Source organism: Sminthopsis crassicaudata, chromosome 5 (genome assembly GCF_048593235.1).
Source record: "Sminthopsis crassicaudata isolate SCR6 chromosome 5, ASM4859323v1, whole genome shotgun sequence".
Classification (NCBI taxonomy): Eukaryota; Metazoa; Chordata; class Mammalia; order Dasyuromorphia; family Dasyuridae; genus Sminthopsis; species Sminthopsis crassicaudata.
Genome location: NC_133621.1, coordinates 249,582,408 through 249,599,233, shown reverse-complemented (window position 1 = coordinate 249,599,233; position 16,826 = coordinate 249,582,408). Strand labels below are relative to the sequence as shown.

The 16,826-nt window shown below is 36.1% G+C and overlaps 1 protein-coding gene across 2 annotated transcripts in view; it reads right to left on the bottom strand.

Annotated features, from left to right (window-relative positions):
- CAPS2 (calcyphosine 2) overlaps positions 1–15,605 on the bottom strand; it is a 65,121-nt gene extending 49,516 nt beyond the window's left edge. For both annotated transcript variants that reach the window (XM_074267652.1, XM_074267653.1), the window contains exons 1-2: positions 15,344–15,605; positions 11,971–12,070 (exon numbers count right to left, since the gene is read on the bottom strand). In XM_074267652.1, coding sequence (XP_074123753.1) covers positions 11,971–12,051 — 81 coding nt within the window. In that variant the 5' untranslated portion in view covers positions 12,052–12,070; positions 15,344–15,605. The remainder of the gene's footprint in view (positions 1–11,970; positions 12,071–15,343) is intronic.
- Positions 15,606–16,826: the final 1,221 nt, after the last annotated feature.

The window sequence follows — 16,826 nt, the reverse complement described above, 5'->3', positions numbered from 1 at the left end:
GTACTTCTAAGTCATCACAGTAACATATTAACCTAATCTTTGCTTTTCTTTCCTATAAAATTATCTTCTTGATTCTGACTGTTGGCTAGATTCCATTGGAACTTTAGCCCACTTCAATTAGTATTACAATTATAATAAATTTTTGCCCCTTAACTTGGAGATTGAGTGTGCAAATAATTTTAATATTGTTGGGGTGTCTTCTGCCTCAATATTTTTGGTGCCCAACATGAAGCCCCAAATTTTATGTCCTTGTTAAAGGAAGCTCTTTTCATCCCCATTCTGTAGCTGGGGACATTCCAAGCACCTAGGAAGGCTTGTATGGATCATTGGAGTTCCATGCTCATAAATTTTCCTTGACCAGGGATGCTTGGACTTGAAATTTCTTGCTATTTCTTGGCAAAGTTCTTTCTTGACTAAGGAAACTTTGCCACCTTTTTACCCATCCCAGGGATGCCAGAGGAAGTGAGGCACTATAGAACTAGGAATTCTAAGGCTTGAGACAGTTCACCTCTATTTTAATGTACTGGAAAAGAATTGATGACCCTCTCCTTTCCACTCTTCTAGGAAGCCCAAGAAATAATCAATAGCATTCAGTTTGCCTGGGACATTTAATTAGAATTCAGGGAATCTTGTGAATTAAAGTTGTCAATTTTAAAATTTGTTCTATCTCATTTTTAAAGAATTGTTTTGTTTTTTCCCTAAAACAAAACTTATTTAAGGGAAGAGAAATCCTCCCTGAGAACTTCCAAACCTGCAACCGCTTGGGGACAGTGTAAATTGAACAGTTAAAAGAAGGCAAAAAATGTATATTTCTCTTTTTTGATGTTTTGTAAATGTAATTTAAGGACTTAGGTATTTTCACCTTTGCTAGAAAATTAAGAGGAAACTACAGTAGCTAAAATTATTTATCTATTACTTAGGAAAATTCTAAAATTGTTAACTAAATTATTTGGAGTTATTGTCATCATGTTAAACCTAAAATTGGTAATTACTGTGTGTGGAACAAGAGGGATGAGGTTGTAGCGAGCTGTCGTCTCTAGAAGCTGCCGGATCACTCTCTGGGAAGAGATCTGCTGTGTCTTCTACTCAAATCTCTCCGACAGATTCTTCTTCCTGTAACGAACCGTTGTCTCCAGGCAGTTGCTGTTAACTCTTGTCCAGAGAAGTGACTTCTCTTCCTGCAGAGAGCCCCGTCAAGCCTGATGCAATGCAGAGTCCCCTTCTATCTCTGGGTGTCCTCTCTTTTATCCTCCCAGAGAATGGGCGTGGGATAATGCAAGGGCTTCTGGGAAGAACCACTTCAGCCAATGAGCTTGCTCCTTCTATTAAGTCAACCTGAGTTCTCACCTTGTAATTGTCCAGACAACCTGAATTCTCACCTTGTCACTATCCAGACAACCTGAGTTCTCACCTAGTAATCCTAACATGAGGTGAAAGCCTTAGCAGTTCACCTTCAAGTTTGAGGGGATGCAGCACCATTTTTCCCCCTTCATAGAGTGGGGGGAGGTATCAAACAACACAGCCCATGAAAACACTAAGAATAGTTGGGGTGGGCAACAGCAAGCTCAGCCCCTTCCATGGGGTCTCTGTCAGCTCTCCTTAATTTGTAAAATTTCCAGTTTTCTTAAAACCATCAAGGTAAGCAAGGTCATCAGCCTTGAGAAATGAACTTGTTTGGAATGTGTTTACTAAGAATCTATAAGCTTGTTTAATGATTAATCTTTAACACAAGGATGAGTTTATACTCAAGCATTAAACAACATCTTCTAGGTGTGTAAGTCCTGGAAATTTTAAAAAATAAGGTATTTAATGGCAGAAACTAGGCATGGACCCAAATTTAACACCACATACTAAGATAAGATCAAAATGCGTCCAAGATTTAGACATAAAAATGAAATCATAAATAAATTAGAGGAACATAGGATAGTTTACCTCTCAGATTTGTGGAGGAGGAAAGAATTTGTGTCCAAAGGAGAACTAGAGATCATTATTGATCACAAAATAGAAAATTTTGATTATACCAAATTAAAAAGTTTCTGCACAAACAAAACTAATGCAAACAAGATTAGAAGGGAAATAACAAATTGGGAAAACATTTTTATAGTTAAAGGTTCTGATAAAGGCCTCATCTTAAAAATATACAGAGAATTGACTTTAATTTATAAGAAATCAAGCCATTCTCCAATTGATAAATGGTCAAAGGATATGAACAGACAATTTTCAGATGATGAAATTAAAACTATTTCCACTCATATGAAAGAGTGTTCCAAATCACTATTGATCAGAGAAATGCAAATTAAGACAACTCTGAGATATCATTACACACCTGTCAGATTGGCTAAGATGACAGGAACAAATAATGATGAATGTTGGAGGGACTGTGGGAAAACTGGGACACTGATGCATTGTTGGTAGAGTTGTGAAAGAATCCAACCATTCTGGAGAGCAATCTGGAATTATGCCCAAAAAGTTATCAAGCTGTGCATACCCTTTGACCCAGCAGTGCTACAACTGGGCTTATATCCCAAGGAAATCCTAAAGAAGGGAAAGGGACCTATATGTGCCAAAATGTTTGTGGCAGCTCTTTTCATAGTGGCTAGAAACTGGAAAATGAATGGGTGTCCATCAATTGGAGAATGGTTGGGTAAATTATGGTATATGAAGGTTATGGAATATTATTGTTCTGTAAGAAATGACCAACAGGAGGAATACAGAGAGGCTTGGAGAGACTTACATCAACTGATGCTGAGTGAAACGAGCAGAACTAGGAGATCATTATACACTTCAACAATGATACTGTATGAGGATGTATTCTGATGGAAGTGGATATCTTCAACATAGAGAAGAGCTAATCCAATTCCAATTGATCAATGATGGACAGAATCAGCTACATCCAGAAAAGGAATACTGGGAAATGAGTGTAAACTGTGAGCATTTTTTTTTTTGTTTTTTCTTCCCAGATATTTTTACCTTCTGAATACAATTCTTCCTTTGCAACAACAACAATAATAAAATTTAGTTCTGCACATATATATTGTACCTAGGATATACTATATTTAATAAGTATGGGAATGCCTGCCATCTAGGGGAGGGGGTGGAGGGAAGGAGGGGAAAAATTCGGAACAGAAGGGAGTACAAGGGATAATGTTGTAAAAAAAATTACTTATGCATATGTACTGTCAAAAAATGTTATAATTATAAAAATTAATTTAAAAAAGTTTAAAAAATAAAAAATAAAATAAAATAACGTATTTATTCCTAATCAGTAGAATTTGCTATTAGAGATAAAATCTCTGGGGACTGTAACTGATATTCTTTTGAGTTTTGAATTTGGATATGATTGCCTGAAACCAACCATTTGAGAAATTACTAAGAGAAATGACTGAATTGTCAGAGATGGATGTCTTATCTGAACAAGAGCTGGAAGGACAACCTTACCCTCTGCTTAAGGTGCAATCCTTCTGATTCAGTTTTCCAGTTCTATTTCTTTGTTTCCCATTTGATTATTCCTGAGTCTGGCTATGAGGTGGAATTGTTACTGCATGATTGATTGTCATGTCATGAATATGTTCTCAGGCTGAGGCTTGAAAGATCAGTTTTCATGCCCCTACTTTTTTCTTTTCTAATAAATGTTTATAATCAGAGCAAATGGTCAGTAGAAGCCATGAGCGCAACACAAATATATAGATGATATCTTGATCTAACCAAACCCTGAAGCCTTCTCTGGCTGCTGCCACACCCTTAACTTTCTGGCCTCCTGAGGTGATAATTTCTTTGTCTGAAGGTCCACTTTAACCATCATTTCTGTTAAGTATTTGGGCTATGAATTAACTCCCATCTCCCTTTTGCTCATTGCTGAGAGGAAGCTATTTTATTATTCCCTGAACCTTCTTCTAAAAAACAACTGTGTACTTTGCTGACATGGATGGATTTTGTAGACTCTGAATACTTAACTTTGGTTATTGCCAAAATTCTCTTTGAATGGGGCCCTGATTAGGCTATGGCTTTTTAGGACCTTGAAAGCTAAACTGCTGCCCCCTGTTAGTCCTCCTTAAAACTTTTTATTAGTTTTCAAATAAACTTGTTGTCTTTGGGGTGACCCTCCCATCTTAGAGCAGTGATTGCCTTGGTCTTTCTAATTGAGGAAACCTCTAAGCTCACCCTAGGGCAATCATTGCAGATTCTAACTCCCCACTAAATTCAGAACATTTTTGCTCTCACCAAAGCTTTAGAACTGGGGAAAGGAATGAAAGTGAATATCTATATTGACTTCAAATATGCCTTTCATGTTTTGCATGCTCATGGCGCTATATGGAAAGACAAGGGTTTCTGACAGCCAAACATTCCCCAATTAAGTACATAGGGAAACAGTAACTGCAAGCTGTCCATTAACCTAAAGAGATTTCTGTTTATATTTTGTAAAGGACAACAGAAGAGGGATTCACTTTAGGCCAAAGGAAACAGGCTTGCTGATTCAGCTGCTTGTGCTACTGCCTGTTCGTCCCTGACCATGGCACCTTTCACTCTCTCATATAGCTACCAGGAACAAGGCCTTGCTAAAGAAAATCTTTTTTCCTTCTGGGTGGTTTCAAACACTTTCAGCTTTCAGGCCAACTTCTAATTCCAGAGGCCAGTCAGTGAAAACTTCTCTTTGGCCTATATAAAATTACTCACTTAAAAAAAAAATGCTTTCCAATACCTTGAGAAAGTATTTTCACTAATCACAAGCTAGGAGAAACAATTAAAAAGATCTGTCAAGTCTGCCCAGTTTATGCCCAAGTACATTCTGAAAGTGCTGTTAAACTGCCCCCCCATCCTGAAGCCTATCTGGAGGAGGGGTACATTATTAGGGGAGGAAAGGAAAATGGATTTTACACATATACCCTCTTGCAGGGGCTTCAAAATGCTTTTGTTTTGTTGTTGTTGTTGTTACTGACACCTTTACTAATTGTGTAAAAGTTTTCCCTTATAGGCCTGAAAAGTCTCAGAGGTTTTGCTAAAGGAGATCATCCAGTTAAGATTAATTATTATCTTCACTTTGCATGTCACCCTCTCTACATTATGGTAGCGGGGTGGAGCCAAGATGGTGGAGAAGATACACATGAATTTGTAAGCTCTCTCTTTTTTCCTCCATACCAACTATTTAATTCAGCCTCAGAAATAGCATTGGACTGGGAAAAATCACGAAGGTTAGAAACACAACAACTTACCAGCTGAAGAGAATCTGGAACTTTGTCAGAAAAGATCTCTAATGAAGAGTGGGAAAAATAAAAGACCGGCACACACAGTGATAGACTAAAGGCTAGCTTACTGTGCCGATTGGGCTGGGGAGGCCTCTGAGGTTAGAGAAGCTTCTGAGACAGAGGATTCTGGCATAAGCTGATAGCTCTATTCTGCTTGCAACAGTAGACCAGCAGAGAAATAAAGCCACTTAAAAAAAACAAAAACAAAAACAAAAAAAAAACCTGCCAGAAACTGCCTATAGCTACCCCAAACTGGAAGTGAGTCAGCACAGATCTCGGCAGCCTTCTGCTGTCCAGGGCTTTTCCTTGGGGCAATTAATAACTTGCAAGGCAGTGGGGGAGACACAGCCTGGGGCAGCCTCAAATCTCACAGTGGGGGGCTCAACCTGAGGCAGTGGAACTTCCACTACAGCGAAACTTCCCTAGCAGCAACTGTGCTTCCTGGGGCAGAGACACTTCCAGTCTGTGCCCCGGGGCTATTTGCCAGTCAGCTGCTAATATCCAAGGCCCCATGGGGGGCTTTGGCCTGGGGTTGTGATGCTTTCACTGTTCAGCCTCTAGCCTTAGGGCAGTGGCTAGGCTACACAGCAGGGCTTCTTCACTGGGCACACCCATAGCCCAGCTCTGAATCACTTCTGTGAGAGGCGGGGAAACTCTCTCCCAGAGTACCCTCGTACCTTTATAGCCCTTTCACAAGACAGCTGCCTTCCATACCTCTGTTCTGTAGAGGAAGCTGGTAACCCTTTACTCAGAAAGCAGACCCCACAGGTTTTTAAAAATGAGTAAGACATTGAATAAAATGATTGACAGCTTCTATATAGAAAAAGAGCAGATTTCTAACCCTGAGGAGGTTAGACAGTCTCCAGATAATACCCTGAAGGGGAATGTTACCTGGCCCCCACCACATAACTCTCTCCTAGAAGAAACTATTAAAGACCTGAAAAGAAAGTTAGAAGATAAATGGGCAAAGGAAAGAGAAGCTATGCTAGAGAGTAACAACATCCTGAAATTTGAATTGGAAAAGATGAAGAATTCACAGGAAATGCAGGGAAACAAAATTTGTGAATTGGAAAAAGGTTAAAAAAATCACAGGAAGGTAGGATTTCTGAATTGGAAAAAATAAATAACTCACTAAAAAAATAAGTTAGTGAAATGGGAAAAAAAATTCCACAGAGCAAAATAATTCTTTTAAAAACTCAATTGGACAAAAAGAACTAAAAAATGTGGATGAAGAAAATAACTCATTAAAAATCAGGACTGAACAAATAGAAATGAATGATTCATTGAGACACCAAGAATCAGTCAAGCAAAATCAAAAAAATGAAAAGCTGGAGAATAACTTCAAATATTTACTGGGAAAATCGATAGACCTGGAAAATAGATCTAGGAAAGATAATCTGAGGATCATTGGACTTCTGAAAATTATGATGAACAAAAGAGCCTAGATTCTATTTTACAAGAAATTATCAAAGAGAACTGTCCAGACATAATAGAAACAGAAGGGAAAATAGGCATTGAAAGAATTCATCGAACACCTTCTGAAAAAGACCCTAAAAGCAAAACAAAACAAAAGAAAAAAAAAAAACTCCATGGATTATTATAGCTAAGCTGCAGAATTATCAGCCTAAGGAAAAAATATTGCAAGCAGCCAGGAAAAAATAATTCAAATATCGAGGTGCCACAATAAGGGTCATTCAAGATTTGGCTGCATCTACATTAAAGGATTGAAGGGCCTGGAATCTGATATTCCAAAAGGCAAAAGAACTAGGAATGCAGCCAAGAATAAACTATCCAGCTAAGTTTAGCATTTTATTCCATGGAAGAAAATGGACATTTAATGAAACAGAGGAATTCCATTTATTTCTAAGAAAAAAAAAAAAAAACACCAGATCTAAAAAAACAATTTGATCTCCAACCACAAGACTCAAGAGAAGCAGAAAAAAGGTTTTACCTCTTGAGAACTGTATTTCTGTTGTGGATATACAGAAAGTCCACATGTATAATTTGATTTTACTGATATAACATTAAAAAAGGAAAGTAGAAAGGGAAAGGGGATAGTATCAGAAAACAGGAAAAGGGAAGATAAAAAGAGGGAAACTGCATCCCAGGAAGAGGCAAAGAAAATTTACCATATCTGAGGGAATTTAGAGAGAGGGAGGAACATTGTGGAATTTTACTCTCATCAGAGTAGGCTCAAAGAGTTAATAATTGACATATTTATTTTTCAGAGAATTCTCTCTCACCATATTAAAAGGGAGGAGAGGAAAAGGGAAAAGGATAAGAGTAATAAGGGAAGGGTACAAGAAAGGGGAAGGGACTTAAAAGGAGGGCGGAGGGATACTAAAAAGGAAGGGCTACATGACACAAGTGGGGCCGCCCATAAGTTTAATACTGGGGAAGGGTTTCAGGGGGGACAAGGAGAAAAAAGCATAATCTGGGGATAATATGATGGCAGGAAATACAGAATTAGAAATGTTAACTGTAAATGTGAATGGGATGAACTCTCCCATTAAGTGGAGGCAGATAGAAGACTCCATCAAAAGTCAGAATCCTACAATATGTTGCTTACAGGAAACACATTTAAACCAGGAAGATACTTACAAAGTAAAGGTAAAAGGCTGGAGCAAAATCTATTATGCTTCAAGTGAAGTCAAAAAAGCAGGCGTGGCCATCCTTATCTCAGATCAAGCAAAAGCAGAAATTGATCTAATTAAAAGAGATAAGGAAGAAAACTATGTCCTGCTAAAGGATAGCAGAGACAATGAAGCCATATCAATACTAAACATATATGCACCAAGTAGTATAGCATCTAATTTCCTAAAGGAGAAGTAAGAGACTTGCAAGAAGAAATAGACAGCAAAACTATAATAGTGGGAGATCTCAACCTTATACTCTCAGAACTAGATAAATAAAACCACACCAAAAAAAAAATAAGAAGGAAATTAAGGAGGTAAATAGAACATTAGAAAAATTACGTATGATAAGATTTTGGAGAAAACTGAATGGTTATAGAAAGGAGTATACTTTCTTCTCAGCAGTTCATGGAACCTATACAAAAATTGACCATATATTAGGACATAGAGATCTCGAAATTAAATGCAGGAAGGCAGAAATAGTAAATGCTTTCTTCTCAGATCACAATGCAATAAAAACTATATTCAATGAGAAGTTAGGGGTAAATAGATCAAAAAGTAATTGGAAACTAAATAATCTCATCTTAAAGAATGATTGGGTGGAATAGTAAATTATAGAAACAATTAATAATTTCACCCAAGATAATGACAGCATTCAGACATCATACCAAAATTTGTGGGATGCAGCTAAAGGGGTAATAAGGGGAAATTTTATATCTTTAGAGGCTTACTTGAATAAAATAGAGAAAGAGAAGATCAAAGAATTGGGCCTGCAACTTAAAAAGCTAGAAAAGAACCAAATTAAAAACCCCCAACCAAAAACTAAACTTGAAATTCTAAAATTAAAAGGAGAAATCAATAATATTGAAAGTAAAAAAGAAAACTATTAAATTAATAAATAAAACTAAGAGTTGGTTTTATGAAAAAAGCAATAAAATAGATAAACTTTTGGTAAATCTGATCAGAAAAAGGAAAGAGGAAAATCAAATTGTTAGTTTTAAAAATGAAAAGGGAGATCTTTCCACCAATGAAGAGGAAATAATGAGTTACTTTGCCCAACTTTATGCCAATAAATTTGATAACTTAAGTGAAATGGATGACTACATCCAAAAATATAGGCTTCCTAGATTAACAGAGGAGGGGGTAAACTGCTTTAAATAGTCCCATTTCAGAAAAAGAAATAGAAGAACATCCATTCCTACTAAAAACACTTGAGAGTATAGGAATAAATGGATTATTACTTAAAATAGTCAGGAGCATATATTTAAGACTGTCAGTAAGCATAATATGTAATGGAGATAAATTGGAATCTTTCCCAGTAAGATCAGGAGTGAAACAAGGTTGCCCACTATCATCATTACTATTCAATATTGTATTAGAAATGCTATATTGTATTAGAAATGCTAGATTTGGCAATAAGAGTCGAGAAAGAGATTAAAGGAATAAGAGTAGGTAACGAGGAAATCAAACTGTCACTTTTTGCAGATGATATGATGGTATACTTAGAGAACCCCAACGATTCTGCTAAAAAGTTATTAGAAATAATTCACAACTTTAGCAAAGTTGGTGGATACAAAATAAATCCACATAAATCCTCAGCATTTTTATACATCACCAACAAAATTCAACAGCAAGATACAAAGAGAAATTCCATTCAAAACAAATGTCGAGAGTATAAAATATTTGGGAATCCATCTACCAAAGAAAAGTCAGGAATTATATGAGCAAAATTACAAAATACTTGCCACAATAATAAAGTGAGGTTTAAATAATTGGAAAGATATTCAGTTCTTGTGGATAGGCCGAGCGAATATAATAAAGATGACAGTACTCCCCAAACTAATCTATTTATTTAGTGCTATACCAATCAGACTCCCAAGAAACTATTTTAATGACCTAGAGAAAATAACAACAAAATTCATATGGAAGAATAAAAGGTCGAGAATTTCAAGGGAATTAATGAAAAAAAAATCAGATGAAGGTGGCTTAGCTGTACCTAATCTAAAACTATATTATAAAGCAGCAGTCACCAAAGCCATTTGGTATTGGCTACAAAATAGACCAGTGGAACAGGTATAGAACAGTGGAATAGATCAGTGGAACAGGTTAGGTTCACAGGACAAAATAGTATACAAATATAGCAATCTAGTGTTTGAAAAACCCAAAGATACCAACTTTTGGGATAAGAATTCATTATTTGAAAAAAACTGTTGGGAAAACTGGAAATTAGTATGGCATTAATTAGATATGGACTCACACTTTTAACACCATATACCAAGATAAGATCCAGATGGATCCCTGATTTAGGCATAAAGAATGAGATCATAAATAGATTAGAGGAACAAAGGATAGTTTATCTCTCATAATTGTGGAAGAGGAAGGAATTTATGACCAAAGGAGAACTAGAAATCATTATTAATCACAAAATAGAAGATTTTGATTACATCAAATTAAAAAGCTTTTGTACAAACAAAACTAATGCAAACAAGATTAGAAGGGAAGTAACAAATTGGGAAAACATTTTTTACATTTAAAGGTTCTGATAAAGACCTCATTTCCAAAATATATAGAGAATTGACTCTAATTTATAAGAAATCAAACCATTCTCCAATTGATAAATGGTCAAAGGAAATAAACAGACAATTTTCAGATGATGAAATTAAAACTATTTCCTTGTGAAACCTATTTTCACTGGTCACAATCTACAAGAAACAATGAGACAGGAATGCCTCATCCTAGCTTTATTTTGCTGTCTTTGTTATACTCCACTTTCTTTGCCAAGTTAATTGTTTTCTTCTCCACTACCTTGTGAGTTTTGTATCTTTCAGACTTTAGGCCATGGACTCCCCAATCTGAATACCACCAGATAAGATTCAACACTCCCTGGATGCTGCTACCACCATTTTCAAGTCTCCCTTCCTCAGTCTGGATTCAGCTGCAGGTAGGGCCATCTCTGCACCCCTTGTCACACTGCAGCAACTCCAGAAAATGAGACCTTCATCCCTTTGCCCCAAATGAATTTGGATTTTGATTGTTTGAGGCAGGAATGATGAGTTCTGAGAATGTAGCAATTCTTGAGAAACTCTAAGACTACCTGGCCTTGATAGTACCACAAACAATTAAATAAAAGGAAAACAGTGGTTTATATAGCATTTAAGAATATGTGCATTATTTTTTATGAACTTGTACTCCTCACTGAAACAAAAGTCTAGTGTGTTTTTTTTTAAAATGATATTATTTTGCCACTGATACTTTGTGGCTTAAAGTTACAAAATACCATAACTTCCAAAAAATTAAAGGCAATTTGGACACCTGTCCAATGAATATAAACTGAAAAGCATTTTTAATGAATAATTGTATTGGAAAAAGCAACACAAAGTATGTCATTTTATATATATATATATATATATATATATGTACATATATATGTGTGTGTGCGTGTGTGTGTATATATGTGTGTGTGTGTATATATATATATACATACATACATATATGTATATATAAAGGATGTTATTATATATATATATCCTTTGTGTTATATATATATATATATATATATATATAAATGTATATGTATATGTATATGTATATGTATGTATGAATGGAATGAAGATGATCTGGTGATATGGAGAGGATCAGGAAAAAAAATAACACACAGCTCATGCATTGGCATGGGCATCTTTGCATGAAATGTGGAAAATTTTATAGGAAATAGGATGAGATCATCTGTGGATTATTTAGGGAAGGATATAAAATGAAATCATACAGAATCAAAAATCATGGTTGGGTTGTGAGTTGAGCCACTGAATGGAGGACCCACCTCAATGTACCTCCATGAAAGTAAGAAGAACTAAGAATCACAGTTAAAAGGTCATTTATTATTCTTATTTTAAAGATAAGGAAATGGGGTCCAGGAAGATTAAGTGACTGACATTAATAAATATTTGTGGAAAAGTGAATTACTCAAGTTCACACAATGACTTAGAGGCAAGTTTCCTAGCCATAGTTCCTTCCAAAATATTACAATTTAAATACAAAAAAGTGGTATATAACAATAAAAATATCACTTGAACCTTAAATTGCAGTGTACATACTTGCATATGTTTCTTGTTTCTGGAGAATTGTTGAGTTAGGCTCTTCCGGGAAACAGAAACTCCTTTAATCTCTAAATTCATTTAAATGCAATTATAGGTGCTGCAATTAAAAAAAGAAGAAGAAAAAGGGAGGCAAGATAAAATACTGTACAAAACTATGCAAAAAGAAATCAGGACTAACACCACATCACTATAAATCTGTTCTTCTGATTCACCTTTCCCAATTTGTTTTTCTCCATTGTCATATTTTTCCAGTTGTCTTTTTTAGAGCCTTTTTATACCCCCTTTTAAATTAAAATTCAAGGGCCATGTTTTTCTATTGATGAAAATTTGTTTGATTAGAGAGAGCTAATTATAGTTCTCTATAGTGGACAAAAGAAAAAAAGTAATTGGTGAATAAAGAAGTTAAAATGGCAGCAGTCATCAGAACCATTTGGTATTGGCTAAGAAATAGACTAGTTGATCAGTGGAATAGGTTAGATCCAAAGGACAAACTAATCAATAACTCTAATAACCTAGTATTTGACAAACCCAAGGACACCAGCCCTTTAGGATAAGAACTCAATGTTTGACAAAAATTGCTGGGAAAATTGGAAATTAATATGGCAGAAACTAGGAATTGACACCAAGATTGGGTCAAAATGAGTTCATGAGTTAGGGAATAAAGAATGAGATTATAAATAAATTAGAGGAACAGAGGATAGTTTACCTCTCAGACCTGTGGAAGAGGAATGAATTTATGTCCAAAGAAGAACTAGAGATCATTATTGATCATAAAGTAGAAAACTTTAATTATATCAAATTGAAAAGTTTTTGTACAAACAAAACTAATGAAGATAAGATTAGAACGGAAACAATAAAATGGGAAAACATTTTTACAGTCAGAAGTTCAGATAAAGGCCTCATTTCCAAAATATATAGAGAATTAACTCTAATTTACAAGAAATCAAGCCAATCTCCAATTCATAAATGGTCAAAGGATATAAATAGATAATTCTCAGATGAAGAAATTGAAACTATTTCTAGTCATATGAAAAGATTCTCCAAGTCATTATTAATCAGAGAAATGCAAATTAAGACAACTCTAAGATACCACTACACACTTTCAGATTGGCTAGAATTACAGGGAAAGGTAATGCAGAATATTAAAGGGGATGTGGGAAAACAGGGACACTGATACATTGTTGGTGGAATTGTGAATACATCCAGCCATTCTGGAGAGCAATTTGCTCATTGCTCAAATGCTATGAGCTCAAAAAATTATCAAACTGTGTATACCCTTTGACCCAGTAGTGTTGCTACTAGGCTTGTATCCCAAAGAGATCTTAAAGAAGGGAAAGGGACCTGTATGTGCAAGAATGTTTGTGGTAGCCCTCTTTGTGGTGGCCAGAAACTGAAAACTACACAGTTACCCATCAATTGGAGATTGGCTGAATAGATTGTGGTATATGAATATTATGGAATATTATTGTTCTGTAAGAAATGGCCAACAGGACGATTTCAGAAAGGTCTGGAGAGACTTACATGTATTGATGCTGAGTGAAATGAGCAGGACCAGGATATCATTGTATCCTTCAATAACAATACTATGTGATGATCAATTCTGATGGATGTGGCTATTTTCAACAATGAGATGAACCAAATCAGTTCTAATAGAGCAGTAATGAACTGAACCAACTACACCCAGCAAAAGAACACTAGGAAATGATTATGAACCACTACATAGAATTCCCAATCCCTCTAATTTTCTCTGCCTGCATTTTGGATTTCCTTCACAGGCTAATTGTACACTATTTTAAAGTCCAATTCTTTTTGTACAGCAAAACAAATGTTTAGACTTGTATACATATATTGTATTTAATTTATACTCTAACATATTTAACATGTATTGGTCAACCTGCATCTGGAGGGGAGGGAAGGAGGGGAAAAATTAGAACAAAAGGCTTGGCAATTGTCAATGTTGTAAAATTACCCATGCATATATTGGGTAAATAAAAACCATTAAAATAAAAAAAAATAAAAAAAGAAGTTAAAATGGAAAAGTATACCAAAAAACACTTAAAGTAAATAGAAAAATGTATCAGTGCCTCTACTACCCCAAATTTGGCAATTTTATTAAAACATTTTTGCTTCTTCTTACAGTGCCAACAATGCCTTTTTGTCCCAAAATTCACTCACTCTTAAGTAATGGAAAGAGAATTCCAATTTGTTTATATTTGCTTGACTTAGCATTTAATGTCCCATGAGCTGTTCCCACCTAAGATTTCCAATTCTTATACATTCCCAGCCTCAAATTAACTGGCATACATCTCTCTTCCCTATCCAATTATTTCCCCAAAACCTATTGGTTCCAGGGCTTGCTAAGAAGTGTATGAGAGTAATAAACAGTTGAGTCTGAGGCCCCATCCCTTCCCTAAGTCAGTATCTAGGTATCCTTCAACCAATACAATATAAAACATTTATTTGAAAGCCATATACCCTTAATGTAGCTTGTTATACTAGTCTAAATATACTCAAATATACATTGGTGCCTAAGAACACGTAATTATTGTTCATTAGTCATTGTCCCCGTTGGACCATAGAATGGCAGGCCTCTATTCTCTACTATGTTCTGAAGTCTGCCCAAGTTTATATTCCTTGTTTCTATTTTACTATCTAGCCATCTCATTCTCTGCCATCCTCTTTTCCAAAATTTTGCCTTCTATCTTTTCCATCTTTTTTTTTTTTTTTTTTCTCGTTAGGGTCCTTTCCATTGAGTCCTGTCTTCTCATTAATGTGGCTGAAGTATGTAAGCTTCAGTTTCAGTGTTTGAACTTAGAGTGAATAACCTGAATTAGCGTATTTAAATGTTGATTGATTTGAGACCCCAGCTGTCCAAGGGACTGGCGAAAGACCTCTCCAAAAAATTCAAAGTCAAAAGCATCTATTTTGCAATGCTCAGCTTTCCTTATAGTCTCACAACCATACATTGCTATTAGAAAAAAACATAACTTTGACTACACTGACCTTTGTTGGCAAGGTGATGTCTCTGCTTTTTGGTATGTGTCTTAGTATATATTTGGATATATTTAGGCACTACAACTGGCATCTTCTTTGTTGTTAGAATACTGTTAATAGGAAATTCAAGATTAAATCTTGAACACATTTCTCTTTTTAAGTCCCATTAAAGTAGTTCCAACTCCATAAGAATGTATGTACCTTTATCACGAACTGGGGCAAGCCACAGGAGGGAGAGAGGGACAAGAAGGAAAAGAAAAGGAAGGGCTAGGTGAAATAAGGAAACGTAAATATACCAGGTAAAACTTTAAAAAAAAAATAAAATTCTAAAGGTCTCAGGAAGGCCAGTCATGCTAAAATTAGATCGGAAACTCACCCAAGATTTCTTTCTCAGTTCACGACAGTTTTCGGTTCCCAAAAAAACCGGAGTCAGTTTTCCTCTCCTCACTGGAGACCGGGGATAAAGGGCGGCATTAAGATTAGTTATATAATTCAGGGTTCCTGGAATGCTCCCAGTAGATCACAATGTGACTCTTACCCCCATCCCACACTATAACTTCATTATATTGACAGTAGGGCAGGGAGGCTTAGGAGACTAGGAGCTCGAAGACGCACCTAACGCTCTCAGGGCCTGTGATGACCGGGTCCGGGGACGAATTGGAGCGTAAGGGTACGAGGCTGAACTAGGCAAATAAAAGATGCTTCTTTCTCTTTCCTCAGAAGTGTCTCTCTGTAAGAGACAACTTTCTCTTCGTCTGCTTCTGAACACTAAGCAGTTTGAGATCACCTCTTTGGTAGGCTTGCAAGCCAGGGGCAAAGCAGGCCCGGGAAATTACTTGGTTGCCTAGCTACATATGGACGCTTTCTCCCTCAAGTTCAGTCGCCCTTAAGCCCTGGGCCCTTAACAGATGGGAAATGGAAGATCATATGCCCCTTTGTCTGCCTCTCTCTTTTCTCTACTTGCACCACCCCTCCCCCTTAAAGACTGCACCCACTCTGTTCAAGAAGTAAAGGGGAAACTACGAAGGACTTCTGCACTATTCTCTGGGACAGCCTGAAAGACCATCTCAGTCCTTCTTGCTTAAGCTCATTTACATTTGACCCTTAGTTATCCTAGACTTGAAGTGATGGTTCCGCTAGTAAGGATATAAGACAACGGGAGGGACAGGGTAGACAGTGGGGCCCTTTATCTGTTCTCAAAACAGGTGCTACCTGTATCTTCTGAAACGTAAATAGGTATCCGAAAGCTTATTCTGAATGTCTAAGATATTTAAGTTTAGATAAATTTTCTTCTCTAGACAACTAGGTAATAGTGGATAGAGTGGCAGGCCTGGGATCCAGAAAGCAAATCTTCCCAAGTTCAAATCTGGCCTCAGATACTAGCTCTGTGATCTTGTCAGAGTTATTTAACCCTATTTCCTCATCTATAAAATGAGCTGGAGAAGGAAATGGCAAGAGACTCCAATATCTCTGCAAAAAACAAACAAAACAACACCAAACCCTAAATGGCATTGTGAAGTCAGAGGCAATTACAACAATTGAACAACAGTCTCTCTTGGAGAGATGTCTGAGAAGGTCCAGAGTATAAAATTCTCATTAAAGTGAATAATATTCATATCAAAGAATCTAGTACTCTTAGGGACCTGAAAAGTCATTGGGTTCAATCTCTTCTGGTAACAAATAAAGGAAAAGCAGAAAAAGAGAGGTTAAATGATTTCCCCAGAGTATTAATGCAAGTTCTTAGCAACAAAATAATTACAAATCTTATCTCAACTCCCAACCCATAGTTGCTCCACTTCTAAAACATGCTTGTCTCCTAATAGTTTTTTTCCTTTTGTTTAATATTTTCTCTGTTACAT